This window comes from Balaenoptera physalus (assembly GCF_965194825.1).
Source record: "Balaenoptera physalus genome assembly, chromosome: 3".
NCBI lineage: Eukaryota > Metazoa > Chordata > Mammalia > Artiodactyla > Balaenopteridae > Balaenoptera > Balaenoptera physalus.
The window spans coordinates 135,569,305-135,593,275 of record NC_138890.1 but is presented as its reverse complement, the minus strand read 5'-3'; the positions used below and the strand labels follow the sequence as shown (position 1 = coordinate 135,593,275).

The window sequence follows — 23,971 nt, the reverse complement described above, 5'->3', positions numbered from 1 at the left end:
ATATAAACTGGGACAGGACACTTGTACAAATATAATGAACATAAGTTTGCTACAAAAAATTATTTTCTCTCTCTGATGGGGAGCGCTCTTTCTCTGTTTAGTATGAGACCACAAGCAGGCAGGTTTCACTGCTTCCCGAGTCCCATCTGCCATGGGGAAAATGTTAACAGGGCTGTATTTTCAGGGAGATGGCTTCTTAGGGGAATGGGTCAGGGGTCTTCCTGTAGCTGTGCCAACACGAACGGCATCTCCTCTGTGTGGTCACAGGGGAAGCAGGGTATTCTCTCTCCTCCAGGGCTCTCCTGCTTTTCAGGTAAAGATCTTCTTTAGAATAAATAAATGAAAATATACATACATACATACATAGCTATAACATTTGTTGTCAGTGGGTTTTAATTTCTCAGGTCTTTGAGCTGTGCCCAAAAAAAAAAAAAAAAGGACGCTGTTTAACCTCTAAGCGTTGTATTTAATACTAGGTTTACTCTATGTTATTTTGTAGATTTGAAGAAATTTAGATATAGGGCTTTTCCCCTGCATATTTCACCATTAGCTAAAACTGAACATTTCCACAACATAGTTGCTCAGCTTCCCCACTGCCTTCTAAACAGGCTACCTTTCCCCCCTGTAGCATCACCATGTCCGCAGACCACCAAGCCAGGTGTCCTAGACGTTTGTCTCTTGTCTTTGATCATGGTTTAGTAGAATGGGTGCCATGTGGAGTCAGGTATTCTGCATTCTTGAGCTGACTGTGCTCAAGTGATCTGAACTTTATCATTTTTACAAACCCATGAATAGTCTTTATTTTTCCTACCCCCTAAGCATCCTCAGCCTTTTGTGTTTTCATATGACTATGCTTCTAGGGGAGGGTCTGTCCTCATATGGCGTCTGCCACAGAGATCGTCCTCTTCCCTCCTCCTTGCACACACCCTCTGGGGACATTTCTTGACTGGAGGCTATGACACCCTCTTGCTTCTTTCCCAGATCATCACTAGGGCAGGCTCATCACTCACTGATCTTTAGAGCTCCTAAAGAAAAGGAGGCGAGGGACTTCCCTGGCGGTCCAGTGGTTAGGACTCTGAGCTTCCACTGCAGGGAGCACGGGTTTGATCCCTGGTTGGAGAACTAAGATCCCGCATGCCACATGGCCAAGAAAAAAAAAAAAGGAAAAGGAGGCAAATTTTTACTTCACAGGGCCATTATGCTGCAGGTATGGGTCTCCTGATAGAATGTAGAGTCAGAAGCAGGCAAGCATGCAGTATTCTCCCCTTTATAAATGTCTCTCTTAATATATGCATATATAATGGTGTCACACCTTTTCTCTTAAGAATGTAAAAACTGCAGAGTTTCTTAGTTTGTCTTTTTAGGGACAATTCCTTGCAGTTTGTTATCTGTCGTTTATAGTATCTCTGCCTGCAAGAGATGAAACATGCTATAGCTACTTGGTCAATGGCAAAAGCTGGTTTTGATAAGTGAAGTTGCAGCAATGGAGGTGTTTTCAGAAACTTTACCAGAGTTCTTCTTTTTTAATAAGTGATTATAGTCAACCCTTTAAATGCCAAAGGACTTGAAAATAGTTCAGGCAAGTATTTATAATGCCCAGCATTCTGTTTACTATGTAGCTGTACCACTGGGATACATATATATTTTTTAATTAATTTTTTTTTTTAACTACAGGAGCTCTTACCAAAGTAAAGGAGAGTAGGCGACACGTGGAAGAAGGGAAGATGGAGGTCCAAAAGGCTGATGGCATTCAGGATCGCTGTAACACTATTTCTTTTGCCACTTTGGCAGAAATTCACCACTTCCATCAAATTCGAGTAAGAGACTTTAAATCACAGATGCAGCATTTCTTACAACAACAAATAATATTTTTCCAAAAAGTGACGCAGAAGTTGGAAGAGGCTCTTCACAAATATGATAGTGTTTAATGACTGGAGGTTGGATTATGGACTTTTTTTCAGTTCAAGGATAATTTCTACAGCAGAATAAAAACTGCTATCAAAGAGCTATTGCCAACTATCAGCAGTGGTACAAGGATGGTTTTGTGTTCAACTGAAACTCGGCTGAATATATAATTATGTAGGAAAGAAGCAGTTAATATGGTTATATAATAGAAACAGTACCACACATTGTAACTAAATTATACTATGTATGCCTACACTACCATTGTAACTTTTGGAATAATGATTATACTATTTGCCTTATTGCTTTTTGAAGTATGGGTATTTTAGTGCATACTTTGTAGACCTCAAAACCCATGAAGGGTCTCAAAGAAGCTGGCTGGATAAAAGCCTGCTGTGGATGCCTTTTTACTCTCACAGATTGGGATTACCTAAATTCAACTTATTCTCTGTTTACAAACTCCAACCAGAGCAGCTATGCGACTTTGTGCCTTTAGACTCTTGGTTTTTTCATTTCTCCACCCCCCCCACCCCCTTTTTAAAGTAACCACAACTTTTCTGACTGAAAGAGTGAAAGGCCAGTGCACATAATGACAAACTGCTGGGAACCTCCTGTTGATGCTGGGGGTGGGGTGGGAGGATCAGCTGTCATCAGTTTGCCCAGCAAGTTCTGTCTCCTGATGCATGCTGGTGAGCACAGTGGAGGGACACGCATGCTCATCTTTGGATGTGGTGTCTGTTAGGGAAGAAAACGGTGCCACTCTGTTCCCTTAGATGCTACAGTAGCATAGCCTCTTCACTCAAGTGTCCTGGAAACTTGGTGTGGAGATTTCATCGAACATGTCTTATAACCCAGAGAAGGAGTCTAATCAATTGGAGACACGAGCACAGAATCAGTGACAACACACACTCGGTTTTAATTCTTAGGAGGGTTTTCTTTTCTTTTCTTTTTTTTTTTAGCTTGAAGATTTTCTTTTAACATTCAGTGTGATTTTTGTTTTGTTTTGTTTTGTTTTGTTACTGGATCTACACTGTTAACTGATGGAGACTCCACTGTGATTCACTCGTTTACTTAATCAAAAACTTTTCAGGGATGTCTGTAAAATTCAGTGTTATACGTGATGAAAAGTAGTGTTGGTTGATCTAAGGAGGGACCAGAAATAATTTCTACTATTCCAAATGCTGACGGAAAAAAGTAATTGTTTTTGTTTCTGTTTTTAAGTATTGATAAGCCCCCAGAACATTTAACCTTAAAAATTACTTTAAGTATATTCTTTTATTATTATAAGGGAAATACAATGGCTGATAAATACCAAAAAGATTCAAAAGCAGCTTAATTTAAAAAGCACAAAGAGATTCTGGTTAGAAATGCCAAAATCTCAATGTTTTTATAGTTGCTGAGCTCAGTAATGTGATTCTTGAGTTTACAGATTTAAAAACTGTCACTGAAAGGTTAAAGTATCTACTGTTTTTAATGAAGTCAAACTTATGCTGCCTCAGAAATCCCTGGGTATTAAAATGGTAACATAGAAGTAAAGAGGTCAGTTTGAAATGCTGGTGAGTCACATTGATTAAAGAAAAGGGTCAATTTGCAGATAGTCATAAAAAGAGAAGGTTATTGAAATGATTATTCAACAGCACATTTACTCTAAAAAGTAATCTCACATGGGTTGAATTTTTAAGATCAGAGTATCATAATTTTGATCAAAATTTTATACCTTAGGTAACTTAGAGCCAGATTTAACATCATGTGGCTTTGTCTCTACTACCAACATGTGGAACTGTAACCAAATATATTGTTCTTTAAAAAATAACTTTCTCTTGTTGGTTGCAAAATACAGTTCTATAAACAAAACCCATATATATATATATGTGTGTGTATATATATATATATGTGTGTGTGCGTATGTATATATATATATATATATATATGTGTGTATATATATATATATATAAATATTAATTTTATTGCAGAAGTTTGGAGATTATAATGATAGCATTTAATTTAAGTTTGAGTCTGTATTGGACAAATAAGCACTATGCTTTTCAAATGATTGGAAAATCAGTTTTACTTGCCTCCTTTTTTGGCAGTGGTTTGATTTTTTTTGTTTGTTTAAGTAAAAATCACTAAACTTTGCAATAGTAGCATTGAAATTATCTGAGGTGTCGTGTATGAATTGTGCTTTGGCCAGGGTGGACATAGCTTAAATTATAAAAACTAAAGATTAAAGAAAAAGGAAGTATAAGTTCATGCTGCCTATTTAGAAGAGAACTTTCATTCTTCATAACTATGTAACATTATAATGCCACTGATTCACAAGGGGTTTAAATTAATTCTGTGGGGTAGGACACCAGAATTATTAGTGTTCATTTTCATCTAAGATCTTTATATCTCTAACGTTCTTGGTCCTATTGAAACATTTCAGTATACAAAAATACTGCAATGTTAATACCCAAGAGAAAAGCCATCATAATGTGTATGCTGGTCATTATGATCAGTGTGGTACAATTTTTTAAAATAAACTATCATGCCCTTCATGCCATTATTTGTCTTTATTTCTATAATTTATACTTCAGATATATGATGTATTTAGAACAGGAGGGCATGCACTTGAGCTTGGCTTTGCTATTTTAATTAGAGACAGAGTCGTTTATATGCTGTAAGTATAATGCAGCGAGACTGGTTCTACAGCCATGCATTGGAACCCTGTTTCCCTTCTAGGCTTTTGTATCTGAAGGTACAGTTTAAATCTGGAATAAGGGAACACATTTGAAAATGAAACGGAAAGTCAGTGCTCCTTGGCTTGAATAGAGTCATAATTGGGATTTTCTTAGGCTTCACTGATACAGTTGTCTTAGATTTATTCATAACAATACAGCAGATTCTTAAATGCCGATTTTTAATTGTCTTGAATTTTGCTGCTGTTCTCATCATTAAGGACTTGAAAAAATGTTTTAGTCTCTCAAGTCAAGCATGCAAAGTTTATTGTATAAACTTTTAAATGTCATTCTTTCCTAAGTTCATTTTTTCTGTTCATTTACTAAGCCATTTTTTCCATTTATGCCTTTATTTCCTCAGAATCGAATACCATGTCTGATACTTTTAAATCCATAAGCATTATCCAGTTTTCTCATTTCCAACCTTATCTTTGGCTAACAGAATAAGTAAAACAGGATACTATTTATTTACAGGCTAAAAATGTTGAATATTGTTTTTTTCCTTCAAAATATTATGATTAGTGCAGATCAGCCATGTTTATCTTTTAAAAATAAACAAAGGTTGCTTTATTTCTCAGCTTCAATGGAATATTATAATTATTTTTTCTCCAGTAGTCAAGGAAGCATTTATTTAATGTGAAAGACTTAAACAGAAAGATAGAAGAGTGAGTTCACTGTCTTGCTTCCATCTGCAGTTGCCATATAAGTTGTTCATGAAATTCTGTAGTAAATTTGATTAATTTAAATCCATAAGCCATTTGGGTGGTCCCACTGAGTATCTGCTTATGTTAGTAACTTCAGTAACTGTTAAGCTTATAGCAATAAATTGTGAGTGAGATGTTTTGAAATAATAGCTGTCGTGAGTCCGGCACCTGATGCATAGTAGGTACTTAAGGAGAGCACTTCACACACTGTCTCTGTTGGAAACTGACGCTGTTGGCTGCCAGCTCAAACCAGCCTGATCCAAAATGTAAAGGGTCACGGGTGGGTACCGGAACCTGGCGAACCCCACACGGGGCCAAAAGTCCCATCTTTGGGGACTAAGAACTAAGAACAAGAACTAAGCTTGCCCTCTATGTGGGGCTTTTTAATTTGTCAATTTCTTTTCTTTATGGGTCTATTTTATTTTTTTCCTGTGGCTAGGCTTTCTCAGCACCTTCTAATACATCTAAAACGGCCAAGCCATCTTGCAGTTCATAAGTTTCCTTGGGCCAGTGGTGGACATCTGACCCAAGCTGGACAAATCAGCTGTGGCCTGGGATTAGGGGGTGGGGCATGAGAAGGAGAGGTTCTCTTAGAGGGTGTTTGAGGGAAGAAAGGAAACCACAGGAGCTCATGTCAAGTCAAAGGTTTAATTCCACTTGGTCAGGGTCAGAATCAGCCATGACAAGTTCCCCTTGGTCACAGGTAGAAGCAACCAACAATTCTCCACGTGGTAGGCCCTGGTGAGTCTGAGGTGGGTGGAGTAGACTTCTAGGCAGAGTACAGAAGGGCGCTATGCTAGGGGTCTGGGGGCAGGAACATGGAAAAACCCAGCTGAGGATTCACTTCTATCCCAGGCCTCTGAGTTGGTGGGCAGTTAACCTAGGATTGGATCATAGCTAAAGCCTTTCTAGGGATCATGAGTTCGTCCTACTTGGTCCTGACCCTAGGATGTCCCAATCCCATCATTCCTATGGCAGAGACGGAGCTTCCAAAAGTGGCCTGTTTTCTTAAAGGCAGTTCAACTTCCTTGGGTGAAAAGGGGCTTAGAAACACACAAGGTGTGTGTATGGTATTCCTTTGCTGTGGGTCCCATCAGCCTAGCTGGAAATGATTTGTAAGCTTGAAATGGTCAGATGCATCAGATCTTATTTTTCTAGTGGTTTAAATTTTCAGTCACTCGAGGAAATGGCTTTCAGGACTTAACTAACTGCTGAGTTGCTGGACTTCTCTGTGAGCATAGTGGGGAAGCTGACCCAGCATATCAGTGAGAAAGGCAACACATTGGAGCCAGGGGTCATATTCTAGCGTGTCTACTCCCTGAATGACCTCAGGCAACTCACCAACCCATCTCTGAGCCTCAGTTTCCTCATTTGTATGATAAGCCTACTTAGATTTTTATTAGAGAGTATTAGATGAACTAGTATGTACAGTCCTTAACTATTTGGCAGTACTCCCTCTCTAAATAACCATAGGAAGTGATAAAAATTCCAGAAGTAGGTACTTAATAAATGATAGCAATGTTCCCAAACGTTGTGTGATCTTGAGCTAGTCACTTAATCTCTCTGAGCCAGTTTTCTATCCGTAGTGGGATAGAGTATCCGCTTCTCAGAAATACTGCAAGAATTGAATGACATATGAAACGCCCTGAGCCCAATGCATGGCAAGAGTAAGAACAATAAAGATCCCCTGTGATTACATGAGAAGGGATGAGATGAAGGGTTTAAATAATAAGAACTTCACATCAGCCGTAGGAATCCACAGTCCGGTCCCCGTCAGGCGGGAGTTCCCACTGTCAGCCATGGCGCTCTCACCTTGGCACCTGTCTTGGCCAGCTCTCCCCATCCAGCCCGGCCTCAGGTCCAAACACCCCTCCTGGTTCCAGAACCCTAGCACAGCATCCTTGCATATTCTGACTAGAAGCCTAATTCACTACTGCTCAGACTCACCAAGTTTCTCCTGCTGGGGTGGGCAGGGGCTCAGCTCTCCAGAGATCAGCCCTTTTCCATAAGGCTCCCCACTTGCTCTTAAAGAGTTTAAATACCAGTATGTTCAGGAAGTTGTTCTCTACCAGAATATCTGAAGACAGCTTGGAATTATGTTTTTGCTTACCAAATTAATAATGATTTTATTGACATCTGCTGTCCTGTATTTGAACAAAAATACCTATGGGGAAAGCGAAACCTGTAATCCTGGGAAAAAAGGCAGTTTTCTTAACATGTGGTGCTTTTTAATAGCTCCTATTCTAGAATCCATGGGAAGAAAATTTGACTTTTTAGGTACCCATGCTGACAGGTGATCCCATGATAAATTGCACAGTTATCTGAAGGATTAAAAACTGTAGGTGTCAATCATCTAAAAAAAAACCAAAGATCTTCAGATACCAATATAGAATTTTCCCAAGAAAAATTACATGACAAAAAGAAAAGGGCAGAACACTATTTTATATGCTGCCCTTTGAATAAAAGAGAAAACAATTATGTTTGCTTATATATGCCTGGATTATTTCTAAAAGTAGAGACGAACAATTGGTAACAAGGTAACATTGTTTGCTTTGGGTTCTGAGAACTGGGCAGCAGGGGGATAGGGGTGGGAGGGAGATTTTTATTTACATGCCTTTGCATATGTTTGAATTTGAATGATTGAATGTATTTTTTGTTTTAAAAATAAAAATAACTAAGGATAAATTTTAAAATTGACAGAGGGACTAGCCAAAAAAAAAAAAAGATATACAAAGGAGGATAGAGCCATATAGCTCTGTGCCAACGCCTCTTGAGACCCGGAAGCAGGTTGTCCCAACGTAGAAGGAACAATCTCGTGTGAAGAGTGGCCTCACAGTAGTGAGCAAATCAATCTTCACTGTGTTATTCCTTGTTGAAATCCAACAGCATTATTAGGAAGTGCACTGTTACCAGAATGGGTAAAGTAGACTGTCGAGAAACGTATGACCAAACCACAGTCTTGTTTTCTGTGGTGCAGGTTACTCTTTTGTCTTCCTCCCTGCCCTATGAAACCTTCCACAGTGCTCTAATCCCTGTGTCTGGTGCCTTCTCTGCACCCCTGTCACTTCTGTGATGACATTTAGCAACTAAGCACGCATGGATCCTGGGCTGAGATGGATTTCTTTTTCCTACCACTTAGATTTCAAGTGTGTATTCTGCTCTAGCTATGGTACTATAACTGGCCATTACGTATATTATTTTATCTACAGAACTCACTTACAAAACCACTTTACAAACAAGGAAACTGAGGCTTCCAGACATTCCGTGATGGTTGCAACAGCCAGCAAGAGGCAGAGTTGGGATTTGAACCCAGGTCAACTGACCCCACAGCTCGGGTTGCTCCTATTTGAGAACAGAGGCGCAAGTGCTTGAGCTGAGGAGGAGGTGGCGGTGATATTCCCCCCGAGGACCAGCCCTGTCCCCCATCCTCACCGCCCCGGGACACAGCAGTGATCGAGGCCTGGGCAGTAAGTGCATTAGGACTGTGCTTGGAGAACAGAGGACCTCTGGGACTCGCCAGGTTTGTGAATCACACTAAACTGCATCTTATGAAAGAAAGGAAATGACAAAACTCTGCGTTCGCACCACCAGCACAAGTGGTGGGCCTTCTTGTGAGGGCTGTTTTCCACAAAGACAGCCCTGTGTTCTGGTTCCAGGAGAACAGAGGTGTCGGCCGCAGGAGGACCGGCTCTGCTCAGCCGCGGGCCTGCTTCCACGCAGCCCGCCCAATTCGAATCAGCACCTGGGCAGCAGGACCCACGGTCGCACGTCACTCCCTACCCAGCCCTTTGTGATCAGCCATCGTTTTGACTGTCAAATCCACATATGCCAGGTTGCAGCTGTGTGTTCTCCCTACACACAACTGGCAGAGTTTGAAAGGCACAAGCTGAGCTCCAGGAATCAAAAGGAAAGCTAGCCTCCGAGTGGGTGGCCAAGGGGGGGGTCTCACAGGTCAAGACCAGGAACTCACCATCATGGAAGCTGTTGGGAGTCTGAAGCCCTAAATAAGATGAAAAAGTCACCAGTTGCCATGATGGTTCTTTCACTCCTTCAATACGAAAACTTTGAATGGAACCGGACCACATGCCTTCTGACCAGCGCGTCCTCTCTCCTTTACTCTGTGGGAAACCAAATCATCATCAAAAGGTTGCTGTGAAAAAGGTAGTTACCCCAACATCAACACACCTTTGAGTCGCTTACCTTCGAAAACTTGATGAAGCCATTGGTACAATAGAGATATCCTGGATGCTTATTCATTTGTTTGAACAAATACTTACTGAATGCCTATTTTCCAGGCATTGTTCTAGGCACTGGGAATACAGCAGTTAACAAAAACCAACCCAAATCCCTGCCCTCATGAATTTACATTCTAGTGGGGGAGACATAATAATCAAATGTATTAGTGAAATATAGGATATTTAGATGATTATAAGTGGCAGGGAGAAAAATAAAGTGGGGTGGGGAATGAGTAGTGAGAGGTGGGAGAATTTGTTATTTTAAATATGGTTGGTCAGGACAGGCCTCCCAACCTGAAGTAAAGACCTGAAGGACTTGAGAGCCCTGTGGATACGCAGGGGAAGAACATTCCAGAGCATCAACAGCAAATGCAAAGGCCCCGAGGCCAGGGCACAACCAGCGTGTTTGAAGCACAGCAGGAAGGCAGTGTGGGATGGGAGTGGGGAGTCAGGGGTAGGGGTAGAGGTGGTGCAGGGCTGAGTAGGAGGAGAAGAAGCCCAGAGGTGGGACTCCAGGTCATAGAAGGCTACAGGCTATTGGGAGGACTTTGGCTTTTACTCTGAGTGAGATGGGAGCCAATGAAGGGTTTGAGGGGAAAAGAGCACGATCCGCCTCATGTTTCGACAGGGTAACTTAGCTGCTCGCTGGGGCCAGCAAAGGCAGAAGCAGAGAGGCCAGTTAGGAGGCTTTGTGATAATCCAGACACAGTGGGGGCCACACTAAAATGGAGGCAGCGGAGGCTGAGGACAGTTGGGTTGAGTCCCCTGACCAGGGCGCCATGTCCCCAGTACGGAGCTTAGCAAGCCCAGGAACAGTGCCTTCCTTGTTTCCTGTGCCCCCATATGGCTGATGACCACCCCTTCTGACTAGATAACTGCTTACTCTATAATGTCACCGTCTGTCTTGCTCTGATTTCAGGACCATTCATTCTCCTTAGCATGGCTCTTCTATTAAGCATTGATTTTGTAACTCAGCTCTCAGAGAACACTCTTATTTAAGTCCCTAGGGGCCCCTCCATCACTGTCCCCAGATATAAGAGCCTGACTAGAGGTCTGACACAGAAAATTGACTCCCATGGTTCTGGGTGCATACATCTGTATTACAGCAGTAGATTGGCTATCCTGGTCGTGGCCTGAGAATCTTGTCTCTCTCGTGGTACAGTGATGTCTGCCTGGTGACCATGATGGTTACCTCTGACCAGTGCTGGTGTCTCCAACATAGGGGTTGAGGACCCAGCGCTTGCCTCTCCATCCACCCTGGGGACCTCCTAACTGCCTGGGTCAGGATACTGTCACGTGATATTTGCAAACTGAATTGACAAACTTTAACAGACTGTTCACATTTCTTTTGGATTCCTTCCCACTATGCAACTGTGTGCAAACACTAGATGCATTGCTCTTCATGGTTGGGCCTTCACCATGCTCTGTGCTCTGCCCGCTGGGTGCCCAGGGTGCCCCTGCAGTACCACTGTCTGTCCTTGGTGAGCCTTTTTACTGAAGCTTCCTTTGGCTCCCTTTTGTTCCTTTGTCATTTGTTTTCGTTTTTTACTAGTGTTTGTCTTTTAATAAATATCTGTAAATGAGTTGATAAAACTTTAAGGGATTCCTGTCTCAGTCTCTCCTACTTTCATTTACGGTATTTTTTGACCCTGGTTTTACCTTATCATCACTTGAGGAACTTTAAAAAGTGTTAAGATGCCTGGACTCCACTCTAGACCAAATGAATCAGAATCTAGAGAGTGGGGCACAGGCTTCAGCCTGTTTTAAAAGCTCCCCAGATGATTTTGATGCACAACTTGGCTTTCTTTCTTCCAGTCAACATAAACAGGGCCTGGCACCGGCAGGCTGTTGCAGCTTCTCATTCACCAAGGCACTCAAAGTTTCCCTCTACATGAGGTCTTACAGAGTCATAACCAGGGAAGGGATTGAAAGAAGAAAACGTTCATTATATAAATTCAAATCTCTGTTCCAGTCCCAGAACACATGCTCTGTCCTGAACTTGGAATGAATACGTAATTTTATTTCAGTGTATTCTGTATGTGTTAAAAGGAACGATCTGTTAAATATAAATCATTAAAATATACCACAAAATGGTTTTCCTTCTTTTTTTAAAAAATATTTTTATTTATTATTTATTTTTTGCTGTGTTGGGTCTTCGTTTCTGTGCGCGGGCTTTCTCTAGTTGCGGCAAGCAGGGGCCACTCTTCATCGCGGTGCGCGGGCCTCTCACTATTGTGGCCTCTCTTGTTGCGGAGCACAGGCTCCAGACGCGCAGGCTCCAGACGCGCAGGCTCCAGACGCGCAGGCTCAGTAGCTGTGGGCTCACAGGCCCAGCCGCTCCGCGGCATGTGGGATCTTCCCAGACCAGGGCTCGAACCCGTGTTCTCTGCATTGGCAGGCAGATTCTCAACCACTGCGCCACCAGGGAAGCCCTTTCTTTAATGCATCAGGGCTTTAAAGAACCAGAAGTGGCTCCAGCCTACCTGGGGCCGAGGGGCTTCGGCCTGGAGGGAAGAGTACAGGGCAGGGACTTCCAGGAACCAGGTCTTCCTTTTCTGGCCCTGAGACTCTGATCCCTTCATTCTCTCCTGAAAGGAAGATGTTATGATTCTATTATGAAGGTGGGGAAACTGAGGTTCAGAGAATGTAAAAAAGCTAATTATGTAAAAGTCCTTGTGTAGGGTTTTAAAGTTTTCTGGTTTTTTCAGATGCTACACCACCCACACACCCACATTGGACATCATACCAACTAGCCTTGTGTAAGATGTTTCCTCCCCTGGGACGGCCTTCCAAGTCTTCTTTGTCTGGCTGAATCCCGCTCCTCCTCTGAGACTGGGTTCAGGCATTTCCTCCTGGCAGCTGTCCTGTCCCTCCTTCCCACCCTGACTTCCCGCATGAGAAGCTCCCTGTGCGAGGTACCCATGCTTTCCTCTGCTTTGCCATGTCTTGCACTTGGTATACTTCTCTTGCTTCTTCCTTCTCTAGTCAGTGAGCTTCTTTTCTCTATATTTTCCAATGTTTAGCACAGTGCTTGGCATATTTACAGGTTGACGGTGAGAAGGAAATAAGACTGGGTGACCCCAAAGTACTATAATCTCAGTGTTGTGTTCTATTTGCTATGCATTTATAATTTATTGACTGGAATCTCTTTGCTATATTTTCCCTCCCTTCTATTTTAAACTGATTGGCAAGCCCTCACGAAAGCAGAAAGAGAGGTTATCTCCCACAGCTCTCTCTTTGATGAAAGCCTAAAATCTTCAACGTCCGTGGTAATGATGCAATATTTTGTCAGGCTTTTATTAATGGGTATTTAGGTTGTTTACAATTTTGGGGGGGGGTAGTCACAAATGATGCTGCAGTGAGCTTCTTTAGTCATTGCATTAGTTTCCTATTGTTGCTGGAGCAAATTATCACAAACTTGGTGGCTTGAAACATAAATATATTACCTTACAGTTCTGGAGATCAGAAACCCAAAACAGATTTCACTGAGCTAAAATTAAGGTATCAGCAGGGCTGCATTTTTCTATGGAGACTCTAGGGGAGAATCCTTTTTCTTGCCTTTTCCAGCTTCTAAAAGTTGCTTCCTTCCTTGGCTCCTGGCTCCCTTCCATCTTCAAAACCAGCAAATGTTGATTGAGTCTTTCCCACACCAGCATCGAATCACTCCTACACTGACTCTGCTGCTGCCACTCATCCACATTTAAATGACCTTTGGGATTTCATTGGGCCCGTCTGGTATCATCCAGGAGCATTTTATATTAAGGTCAGCTGATTAGCAACCTTCATTCCATGTGCAGCCTTTATCACCTCCTGCCATGAACATGAGATATTCACAGGTACTCAGGTTCTGGGGATTAAATTGTAGGCATCTTTGGGTGACCATTGTTTACCTTACTACAGCTACATATCTTTGAACATTTGTATGACTGTCTTTGTGGAATAAATGAACTAGAAATGAACTTGCAGGGCTGGGGGGAGCAGGGTGGGGGGAAAATGCACAAAAAATTTTAATTGCCCTCTTAAAGGTTTAGATTTCCCCTAGCATGCCCCTATTTCCCTCATTCTAACCAGTCCCGAATTTTTTTTTTTTTTTTTGGCTGTGCCATGTGGCTTATGGAATCTTAGTTCCCCAACCAGGGATTGAACCTGGGCTCTTGGTAGTGAAAGCCTGGAGTCCTAACCACTGGACCACCAGGGAATTCCCAAAGCCTGAATATTTTAATGTTTTAAATATTTGCCAATCCTACTGTTAAAAATCAGTTAGTACTCCAGAATTTGAAAACTGAGCAAATCTGGCATGTGCATTGACATTAAGAAGCTGATGGGGAGTTCCCTGGTGGCGCAGTGGTTAAGAATCCGCCTGCCAGTACAGGGGACATGGGTTCGAGCCCTGGTCCAGGAAGATCCCACATGCCACGGAGCAACAAAGCCTGTGTGCCACAACTATTAAGCCTGCGCTCTAGAGCCCGTGAGCCACAAGTACTGAGACCGTATGCCACAACTACTGAAGCACGCGCACCTAGAGCCCGTGCTCTGCAACAAGAGAAGCCACTGCAGTGAGAAGCCTGTGCACTGCAATGAACAGTAGCCCCCGCTCGCCGCAACTAGAGAAAGCCTGTGCGCAGCAACGAAGACCCAACACAGCCAAAAAATTTTAAAAAATTTTTTAAATGAAAAGAAGCTGATGGGACACAAAAGTGTTTGTGATCCAAAAGTTGATTGAGTTTGCATTTCAAAGGACTAATGCAAATGTTTTTCATCTACTTCATCTTTGAAACTGTGTTTTGCTTAGGTTAATATTTAAATAATTTTGCATTCTCTAAGTACCATCAGTCAATGAGTAAAGATGTGGCACAGAATCAATGGGAAGGGAAATACCCTATGATGGACATTTTCTTGCTAGTAATTCATAAAATAGGATCTGAAGCCATTGGTTTATTAATTTATTAATTAGTCCATTAGTATTTAATATACTCTTAATGCATACCAGGTACTACCTGACTTCCAAGAATTTCCAAAACAGTGTAAAGGATAAGACACAAGTGCCAGTACATGGTAGGCGATTTGAGAATCGACTGTACTTGTGTAAAATTCATCCATTGCAATTTATATGATTTAACATTATAATAGATCACCTTTATTTTGGAAAACTTTATGATTTTACCTAAATAGTTATATATTCAGGCAATGTATCAATATAACATGCAGTTGCCAAAACTTTTGTTTCTTAAAAATTTGTTGTCTCAAAAAATAATCTAAAAAATTGATTTTCTGATATAAGCCAGTCACAAAAAGACAAATTCCACTTATAAGAGGTACCTAGAGTAGTCAGATTCATAGAGACAGAAAGTAGAATGGTGGTTGCTGGGCTGGGGAGAGGGGGAAATGGGACTTGTTGTTTAATGGTTATAGAGTTTCAGTTTTGCTAGATGAATAGAGTTCTGGAGAACAGCTGTAGAACAAGGGGAAGGTACTAAATACCACTAAACTGTACACTCAGATATTACTAAGACACTACATTTTATGTTGTGTGTGTTTTACCACAATTTAAAAAAATCTAAAAAATGGTTATCTACTAAGCAGTCATAGGAGAAAGTTACTGCAAACATTTATTGAGTGCCAACTCTGTTGGGCACTTCCATGCATCACCTTGTTTAATCCTCCCAACAACCCTCTGTGGTAGGTATTAATTGATCTATTTTGTAGGTGAAAAGACTAAGTAACTTGCCCAAAGTCACACAAACTGGGATTTGAGCCAGATTTATCTTTCTCCTGCACCCTCATGCCCAATAATTAAAGATGCGTGAGTGAGATGAAAGTGTTTTGCACTGTGAACACCATCTCAAATATTCTCTAAGGTAGACATGCCCATATTAAAAGTGACACAAGGACACAATTACTTAACTGGAATATAAAATTCCTAGAAACATTCACTGGCTTCCCCAGCTGAGGTTTATCTTACTAAACAATTAGGATTTTAATTCCCTTCCTTTCTTCCCTCTTTTCATTCTTTTTTCTTTCAATATTAATGTCTACATCACGGTCACACAGAGCAGTACAACCTATGTTGAGGTAACTTATCATTAAAGCTGCCCCTGCCCGTACCATTCTTTCATTCAGAGAGGGCTGGGAAAGATCTGTAAGGGACAAAGGGCTTGCCCTGCCCATTCCTCCTCTAATGTGGGCCCTGGATGACATCACACAAAAAGTCATTTCCTGCTTGGTCCTTATCTCTAATGCTGACTAAATTATTAGCCTTACTTCCTTTACTTGTGTGTAATGGAATTTAGGAATAAAAGTAAAATCACTTCCTATTGGAGTTTATACTTAGGCCCCTTAAAGTTCATGTACTTGGACGCTTTTTTTGTCTCTGGGGACCATGAGATTGTTTGATGTAGAAAAAGAACAAGCCATTAAACATGTCATGCTGAAATTCAGTAAGAATCATGGATTACTTACTCATGTTCTAGTGAATGTCTTTCCGGACCCACAAACTTGCTGAAGATTGGGAAGGAGTAAAACCTGACTCATACAGCCATGGAGGTTTTAAAATTAATTAAAAAGGATGGCTGCCGTTATAAACTAAAGCACCCCATGTGGCTCTGAGACAGGCTGGGACCGGGGCCCCTTTGCTGCAGGACCGCAATACTTGTACATGGACACACCTCTCCTCGGGCAACAAAATACAAAGAAACTGTATGGGACTAAAAATAACTGCACGCATGTGCAGTTAGGGCAAATTCTGGACAAAAGATACAAAAGACCAAAAATCCCAACTGCCACTTTTGAAGCAAAAACAGGGTGCTGGGAGCAAAAGCAGGGTACTGCGCATGCCCCCGGCACTCAATGCCACCAGAGGGGTGGGCAAAACACCTAAGTCACCCCTCCGGCCTGACCCCTGGACACACCTCTACCCTCACCCCATGTAAGGAACAAGCTCGCCGCCTCTCAGGGAGCGAGCAAGCAAGCAAGGGAAACTGTTGTTTGTTCTCGTTCCTCCCTGCGGTAGCAGGGGCCCCAGTAAAGCCTTGCCTGAATTTCTTGTCTGGCCTCTAGTTAATTTCTATTGATTGCGGAAGGCCAAGAACCCTGGTCGGTATCAGCTCTTTGATGGTGTCCTGTGCAGCGTGGGGCAATGAAAAGAGCTCTGGACTTATATTCTCATTTTGGTAAGAGAATCTGGAGCTGCCTATCCCAAAGGGAGGCCGTGGCACCGAGTGACAAATCTCTATGTGAGGGCTTCCCTGGTGGCACAGTGGTTAAGAATCTGCCTGCCAATGCAGGGGACACGGGTTCGAGCCCTGGTCTGGGAAGATCCCACATGCCGCGGAGCAACTAGGCCCGTGAGCCACAATTACTGAGCCTGCGCGTCTGGAGCCTGCGCTCCGCAACGGGAGAGGCCGCGACTGTGAGAGGCCCGCGCACCGCGATGAAGAGTGGCCCCCACTTGCCGCAACTAGAGAAAGCCCTCGCACAGAAACGAAGACCCAACACAGCCAAAAATAAATAAATAAATTAATTAAAAAAAAAAATCTCTATGCGAAAGTGTAAACCATCAAGCATATTCCTTCAGGGTCCCTGTCCCATAAGGAGGGATAGTGGTGCCCGAATTTGTGTTCTTCATTAGGAGACCAGGCTGGTTATTGAGTAGCAACTACCAAGAGGGTGGCCTCTAAGAAGTTTACACTTAATCAGTTATAAATGTCCATATTTAGATGGCTCTATGATCAAGCGTCAAACTAGTAAATCAACCTTCACTGAAAACCGATCATCTCCTTTACCCTCTTTGATTATCAGAAATTTTCTCTTTGTCCCCCAAAACTTATTCATTCATTGTCAAATGCTGAAATAGGGTGCTTTTAATGCAACAAATAGAGAGTGACATTTGTTGGATAGAATTAATGGCCTTGAGAATGAAAATACTCAGGGTCTTCTGACTCTTAGCTTTTAAATAGACCTTGTGTGTCTTTATTATTCCCCTTATCAACAGGAAGCAGATATACAAAGGACAGAACCTGATACAAGGCAACAAGTTTTAAAATTTATATTTTTTTTCATCAGACCATGATTATTTGGGGAAGCTTAACATCCAGCTTGGATTTTTCTGAAGTGAGGTTTTTGTTTTTCTGATGATAAAATTAATACCTGATAAGTAATACCTGATAAGTATTATAAAAACAATTGCTCCCATTTATTGAGCAGTTTTCCTTTACGGCTGAAGCTCCCTGCTAAGTGCTTGGCAACAATGAGCTCATTCCATCCTGACCGCCCCGTGGGGTAGGCACTAATATTACTCCATTTACTGACAAAGGTGCTCAGGCACCATGAGTGAGGTAACTGGCCAGAGGGATTTAAATCCAGGTCATCTAACTCCAGAACCTGTGTTCTTAATGATAATAGAGTCTCTGGTGTTTCTTTCTGGCTTGTCTTCTAAAAATATTATAAAGGCAGAAAAATTTTGCGTTAGATTTAAATATTCTTTATACCATTTGAGTAGAATGTAGTGGTCATGAGAAAGGGAGCTATAAGAAAAGGGACCATCTCCTCTCCCCTGCCTTTTTAAAAAATATATATATATTTATTTATTTATTTTAGGCTGTGTCGGATCTTAGTTGTGGCATGTGGGATCTTTTGTTGCGGTGCGTGGGCTCCTCTCTAGTTGTACCACGTGGGCCTAGTTGCCCCGCGGCATGTGGGATCTCAGTTCCCCGACCAGCGATTGAACCCATGTCTCCTGCATTGGAAGGCAGATTCTTAACCCCTGGACCACCAGGGAAGTCCCTCCCCTGCCTTTTGGATGCATGATCTCAGGCTAGGACTCCACCTGATGCTCCCCCTTTGTAATCCATGTCAAAGTAGCTCTAACCCTGGCAGGGCTGGTTTGACCTTTTAGGAGACCCCTTGAGAGCCCATTTCTACAGTTTCCCCCATGATTTTGTATGGGTCTGATTCTTTATATTTCCCTTTCTGTTTGAAATAGCTTGAATAATTTCTTTTTTCTGGAGCTGAACCCTGGACTTATGTGACATATCTATTATATGCACATATAATTTTTATAATTGAAACCAGATACAGGTTTACAAATTGCTTTTTTCAACTTAATGTTTTCTCATAACTTTTAACAAATTTTACAATTAAGTGTTTACTAGTTGTATGATATTCCTTCATATAAATGTAGCATCATTTATCTTCTATTCCTTTATTAATGGACATTTAGATTCTTTTCAGATTTTTACTCTTATAAATGAGTACTTTTTTTGACATAGTGCATTAGTTTTCTATTGCTGGTGTAACAGATTGCTATAGACCTGATGGCTTAACACAACAAAACTTACCTTGAAGTTTGGGAAGCCAGAAGTACAAAATGACCCTCACTGGGCTGAATTCTAGGTGTTGGCAGGACTGCATTCATGCTGGAGGTTCTAGGGGAGGATCTATTTCCTTGCTTTTTCCAGCTTCTTGAGGCTGCCCACATTCCTTGGCTCCTGGACCCTTCCATCTTCAAAGACAACAATGGCTGGTTGAATCCTTCTCACACTGCATCACTCTGACACTGACTCTCCTGTCCCCTTTTTTCACTTATAAGACCCTAGTGATTACACTGGGTCTACCTAGGTAATCTATGATAATCTCTCTGTCTCAAAGTCATCTGATCAGCAACCTCAGTTCCACCTGCAGCCTGACTCCTCCCTGCCATGTAACATAACATATTCACAGGCTCTAGGAACTAGGATGTGCGGGGACCGTTTGGGAGAAGCATGATTCCGCCTACCACATGCAGTAATTCTGCTTTGAAGAGTCCATCCAGCAGAAAGAAGCAGAGATGCAGATAAAGGAAAATTTGAAAGCTTCTGACATGTCGAATATAATTGTACCAACTTATATCCCATTTACAAATTAAAAACATTCCCATCTCATTCTCACCACAGTATTGCTAGCACAGAGTATTACTGTTCCTCAATGTCTTTCCAACATTGGAGATTAATAAATACAACACCCGCATGTGATAGAAAATTCAAACGGTACAAAAGAGTACACAGTGCAAAGTAAGTCTCCTGCTTACCTGTATCCTCCAGAGGCAACCACTGATGCCAGTTTTTTATATATCATTGTAGAGATATTCTGTACATTTATAAGCACATGTGTAGATGTGTCCCTCCTTTTTACATAAATGTAGTATACTATGCACGTTCTTCTGATCTCCTCATAGGTTTTTGAAATAGGATTGGTGTGGGTAAATAAATATACTATCTCTGATCTAGAAGTTCTATATGTTCTAAAATAGCCACAATTAAGATTTGTTTTATTTTAGTGAATGATGGACCATATAGAGACCCTCTCATTTTTTACTTACAAGCATGAGTGCATTAGGATTCCATTTTTTGTAGGTGCAAAGGCATATTGAAAGAAGTTCAATCTCTAAAGAGATATGCAACTCCATTATTAGATCTTAATGTTGTGTTTACACTATGAAAATGGATGGTGTGTTCTGTAATAAGAAAACAGTAGCTGTTTCAAGCTCAGAGAAACTTACAGCAATATATCAAAATGTGAAATAAAGCAGATTTTTCTACTATGAATTCATATTTTTATAAAGAATTATACTGTCACCACATCTAATAATCTCTTTCTGAAACTCTCTGTAGCATTCCCCAACTGTGGTTTGGAAGATAACAGTTGTTATGGAAAAAAAATCTATTATCAATGAAATTCAACACAGCTTCCTAATATTCAAATAATAATCAGTTATAAAACATAGAGAAAAAATATAGCATTCACAATAGTAGCAAAAATTGAACACATAGGAAAAAACATTAAACACATAAAAATAAGCTATGAAGTTTTATGAGACTATTAAAGAGGGTGAATAAATGGAGAGATATAATTTTTTTTAAAGTATAGACTCTTAAAAATAATACAACTTTCCTCTGGTCTCTACATTTAATATAAACACAATCAAAACTCCAGTAAATTTTTGAAGAAAATTATTAAAATGATGCTAAACTTTATCTGGTAATTAAAGTGTGCTATCCTAGAGAAGAAGAGTACAAAAGAAATTTCTTCGTCTTCTAGATATTGAGCCTTATTATAAAGTTACAATAATTATAATAGTATGATACGGAGACAGAACTAAACAGATCAATGGAACAGAATATGAAGTCTAGAAATGGACTTTAATTTTATTATTTTTTTTTTAAAGAAATTCACGTTCTTTTATTTATTTATGTATTTATTTATGACTGTGTTGAGTCTTCGTTTCTGCGCGAGGGCTTTCTCTAGTTGCGGCAAGCGGGGACCACTCTTCATCGCGGTGCGCGGGCCTCTCACCATCGCGGCCCCTCTTGTTGCGGAGCACAGGCTCCAGACGCACAGGCTCAGCAATTGTGGCTCACGGGCCCAGTTGCTCTGTGGCATGCGGGATCTTCCCAGACCAGGGCTCGAACCCGTGTCCCCTGCATTGGCAGGCAGATTCTCAACCACTGCGCCACCAGGGAAGCCCTGGACTTTAATTTTAAAGGAAACATGTAGATGCAAAAGAAGGTCCTCAAATCATTGCAGAAAAGATATCATTATTCATAAATAAATTGGGACCAATTTGCTTCCTGTTTGAAAAGAAAACAAATTATAATCCTTACAAAATTATAAATCCTTACGAGCAGATTTATTTACAAAACATAAACCATAAACATTTACTGGAATGTTGTTATACCCTTGGGAAAAGAAATAATTTTGCTTCTCTAGTTTTCTTCTCTAGGATTTGACAAAACATTCCATTCCACCCCACACTCTTTCTTTAGATTTGTCAAACTTGTGCAAGTACAATCAAATTTTGCTGACTTGGGAACGAAGGTGACAGCCTTATTTAAGCAGAAGCATGGATTTTAGTGTGTGTGTGTGTGTGTGTGTGTATGGCAGGGAGAGTGGATGGTGTGCTTTGGTTCTCGGGAATTGTGTGTGAGGACAAAGGTCACTGGGAAATGAACTAGAGTGAGGTTTTTCTGGCCCAGGAAAGGTTGGGGAAGAGTAGAGTGTGAAGGATCCTGTCGGAGCTGTATGTACAGTGAAGGCCAATCAGAGGGAGACCTGAAACAGGCAGAGACTATCATATAAATTTTGAAGTAGGCAGGTTTAGGGCTTTCCCCAGCCCGAAACTGCCTTGGCTGGGAGTTGAGGATGTTTCATTTTGTTCTTATGAAAACATCAGGGCAATGTGATGAACAAAAGGAAAGGCAGGGAAGAACAAAAGGAAGGCGCTGGAAGGATGTGTTTTGCTTTGCACTGCATGTCCTACTCTCTTTATAGAAACCAGAGCCACTTAAGTAGTTCACTCTAAACCACCAGAGTATCTGCTAATAGGCAAGTGAGTACAGACAAGATCACAGATTTAGCAGAAGTGGCTCTTGGCTATAAACAGAGTGATGGCGCCCTGTAGGATACTCAGGAAGTATCCCATGCTGGCCCAGCCTCTCAGAGCACCTTGGCACCCACTTCTTGCCCGGTGTCTTGGGGCTCCCTCCACCTCTGTGGGGGCCGCTGGGTGCCAGTTATGCCTGGGATCTCTGCGTGGAATATTCTGTGGAAGTGGGGAGTTGCTGCTGGAAAGGAATGTTGGTCCTTGGGTTTGGGAACTTCTCCTGTGTGTAATGAGTGCCTTCCTCCCTAATGTACTATTTGCTTTTACAGTTTCCTTAGAAACCATGCACATAATACTTAACTCACCCTTGGCTCCATCCTGACACATTTTTTGTGGAAGTCACAAGAACTGTTCTTTTTAATTGTGACCTTTTGCTTCTCCCCGCATTCCCTCCGTCTCCAAAGTGTGACCATTCAAGAGCGCCAAGGCCTCATTTGTCAAGCCAAGATTTGTGTCTGTGCCCTTGGCAGGACTTGTTGTTAACCTTTAAATACTACATCTCTGAAGGAAATGGATGTGCTCTAGTGACACACTTTATGTTAGAGACTTTGTTGGCAGTGGTAGAAATACCATCAGCAGTACACAGGCCCAGTTCCGTGGCATGTGTGGGCAACTCCATGCCGAGCCATGGAGATGCATAAGCTGTGCCCTTGCCACATCACCTGGTCTCCATCGTCAGACCCCCAGTGGACACTCCCACTTCTCTTGTTGTCCTTTCCACCTTCTCTCCACCCCAAACTTCTGCACAACCACTGCCCTCCCCATTCCCAAAGGAGGGGGAGCTCTGGGTCTGAAGGAGGACAGTGCCCAAGAAAGTGCACAAACCTCTTTTTTAGTTCCTGCTACTTCCATATAACCCAGCCCTGAAGAGACTAGACTTAGCCGTGGGAGTGCCAGGTGACTTAGCTAAAACGAGCTTTGGTTGCAAAATAATTTGGGTGTTGATTATGGTTATGGTACAGAGAGGCCTCAACCTTCATTACTTGTGGCTGGAAGCACAACCCCCATATTTAAGTGGTACATTTTTTCTAAACAAAAAGTGTCTTCTTTTTTCCTGATTGTCTGAGTAATATGAACTCATTGTAAAAAGAATTGAGAAAATACAGAAGGATGTAAAGAAGAGGGTATCCATCCCCACCCCTGCCCTCAAATAATCTTGGTTAACAGTTTGGGGTCAAATTTTCTAGGCTTTTCCTATGCATGCACATACATTCATACTTAAAAAAAAATGTGACTGTACCATTCATGATGTTTTGTAAACCATCTGATCTATTGCCACACAAAACCAACCTAAAACTTAGAGGTATAAAAGAGCAACCATTTTATTATAGCTCATGAATTCTCTAGGTGAGGAGTTTGGAGAGGACATAGCTGGGATATCTTGCCTCTTCTCCATGAAGTCCAGGGCATCAGCTGGGAAAACTCAGATGGCTGGGGGTAACTGGAACATCTGGGGTCCGAAAATACCTAGAGGCTTCTTTCTTCGCTCACAGAGCTAGCACCTGGTTTGGGCTCAGTGAGATTTTGAACTCAGCTGCAATTGTTGACAAAAGTACCTGCATGTGACTTTTCCATGTGGCTTGAGCTTCCTCACAACATGGTAGACGCAGGGTAGTTGAAGCTAATGACTAATCTAATGATTGATGTCCTTATAAGAAGAGAGAAATTTGGACCCAGGCACACAGCCACAGGGGGAGTATGCCATGTTAAGATGGGGGTGATATATCTACAAGCCAAGGAATATCAAGGATTGCCAGCAACCACCAAAAGCTGGGAAGAGCCAAGGAAGGACCGTCCCCTAGAACCTTCAGAGAGAACAAGTTCCTGCTGACACCTTGATTTTGGATTTCTGTCCTCTAGAGCTGTAAGAGAATAAATATCTGTTGTTTTAAGCCACCAAAGTTTATGACAAGTACTTTGTTACAACGGCCCTAGGAAGAAAACGCAGTTACCCACCCATATCGACATAAATCTGCATCATAATTTCATAGTTGCACA

At 41.7% G+C, this 23,971-nt stretch overlaps 1 protein-coding gene across 6 annotated transcripts in view; it reads left to right on the top strand.

Moving 5' to 3' along the window:
- The window catches only part of SNX18 (sorting nexin 18), an 81,179-nt gene that overhangs the window by 23,031 nt on the left and 34,177 nt on the right, over window positions 1–23,971 (top strand). The window contains exon 3 of one of the 6 annotated variants that reach the window (XR_014261956.1): window positions 1,675–1,799. The exons of 2 other annotated variants lie outside the window; for them this stretch is intronic. Coding sequence is in view for 2 of the 4 variants with exons in the window: in XM_082455884.1 (XP_082312010.1) it covers window positions 1,675–1,928 (254 nt within the window). In the remaining 2 variants the exon portion in view is untranslated. Of the gene's footprint in view, window positions 1–1,674; window positions 4,440–8,532; window positions 11,158–23,971 lie in introns of those variants that run through there. 3 more of the 6 variants (XR_014261957.1, XM_082455885.1, XM_082455884.1) reach the window with 3 other exon arrangements.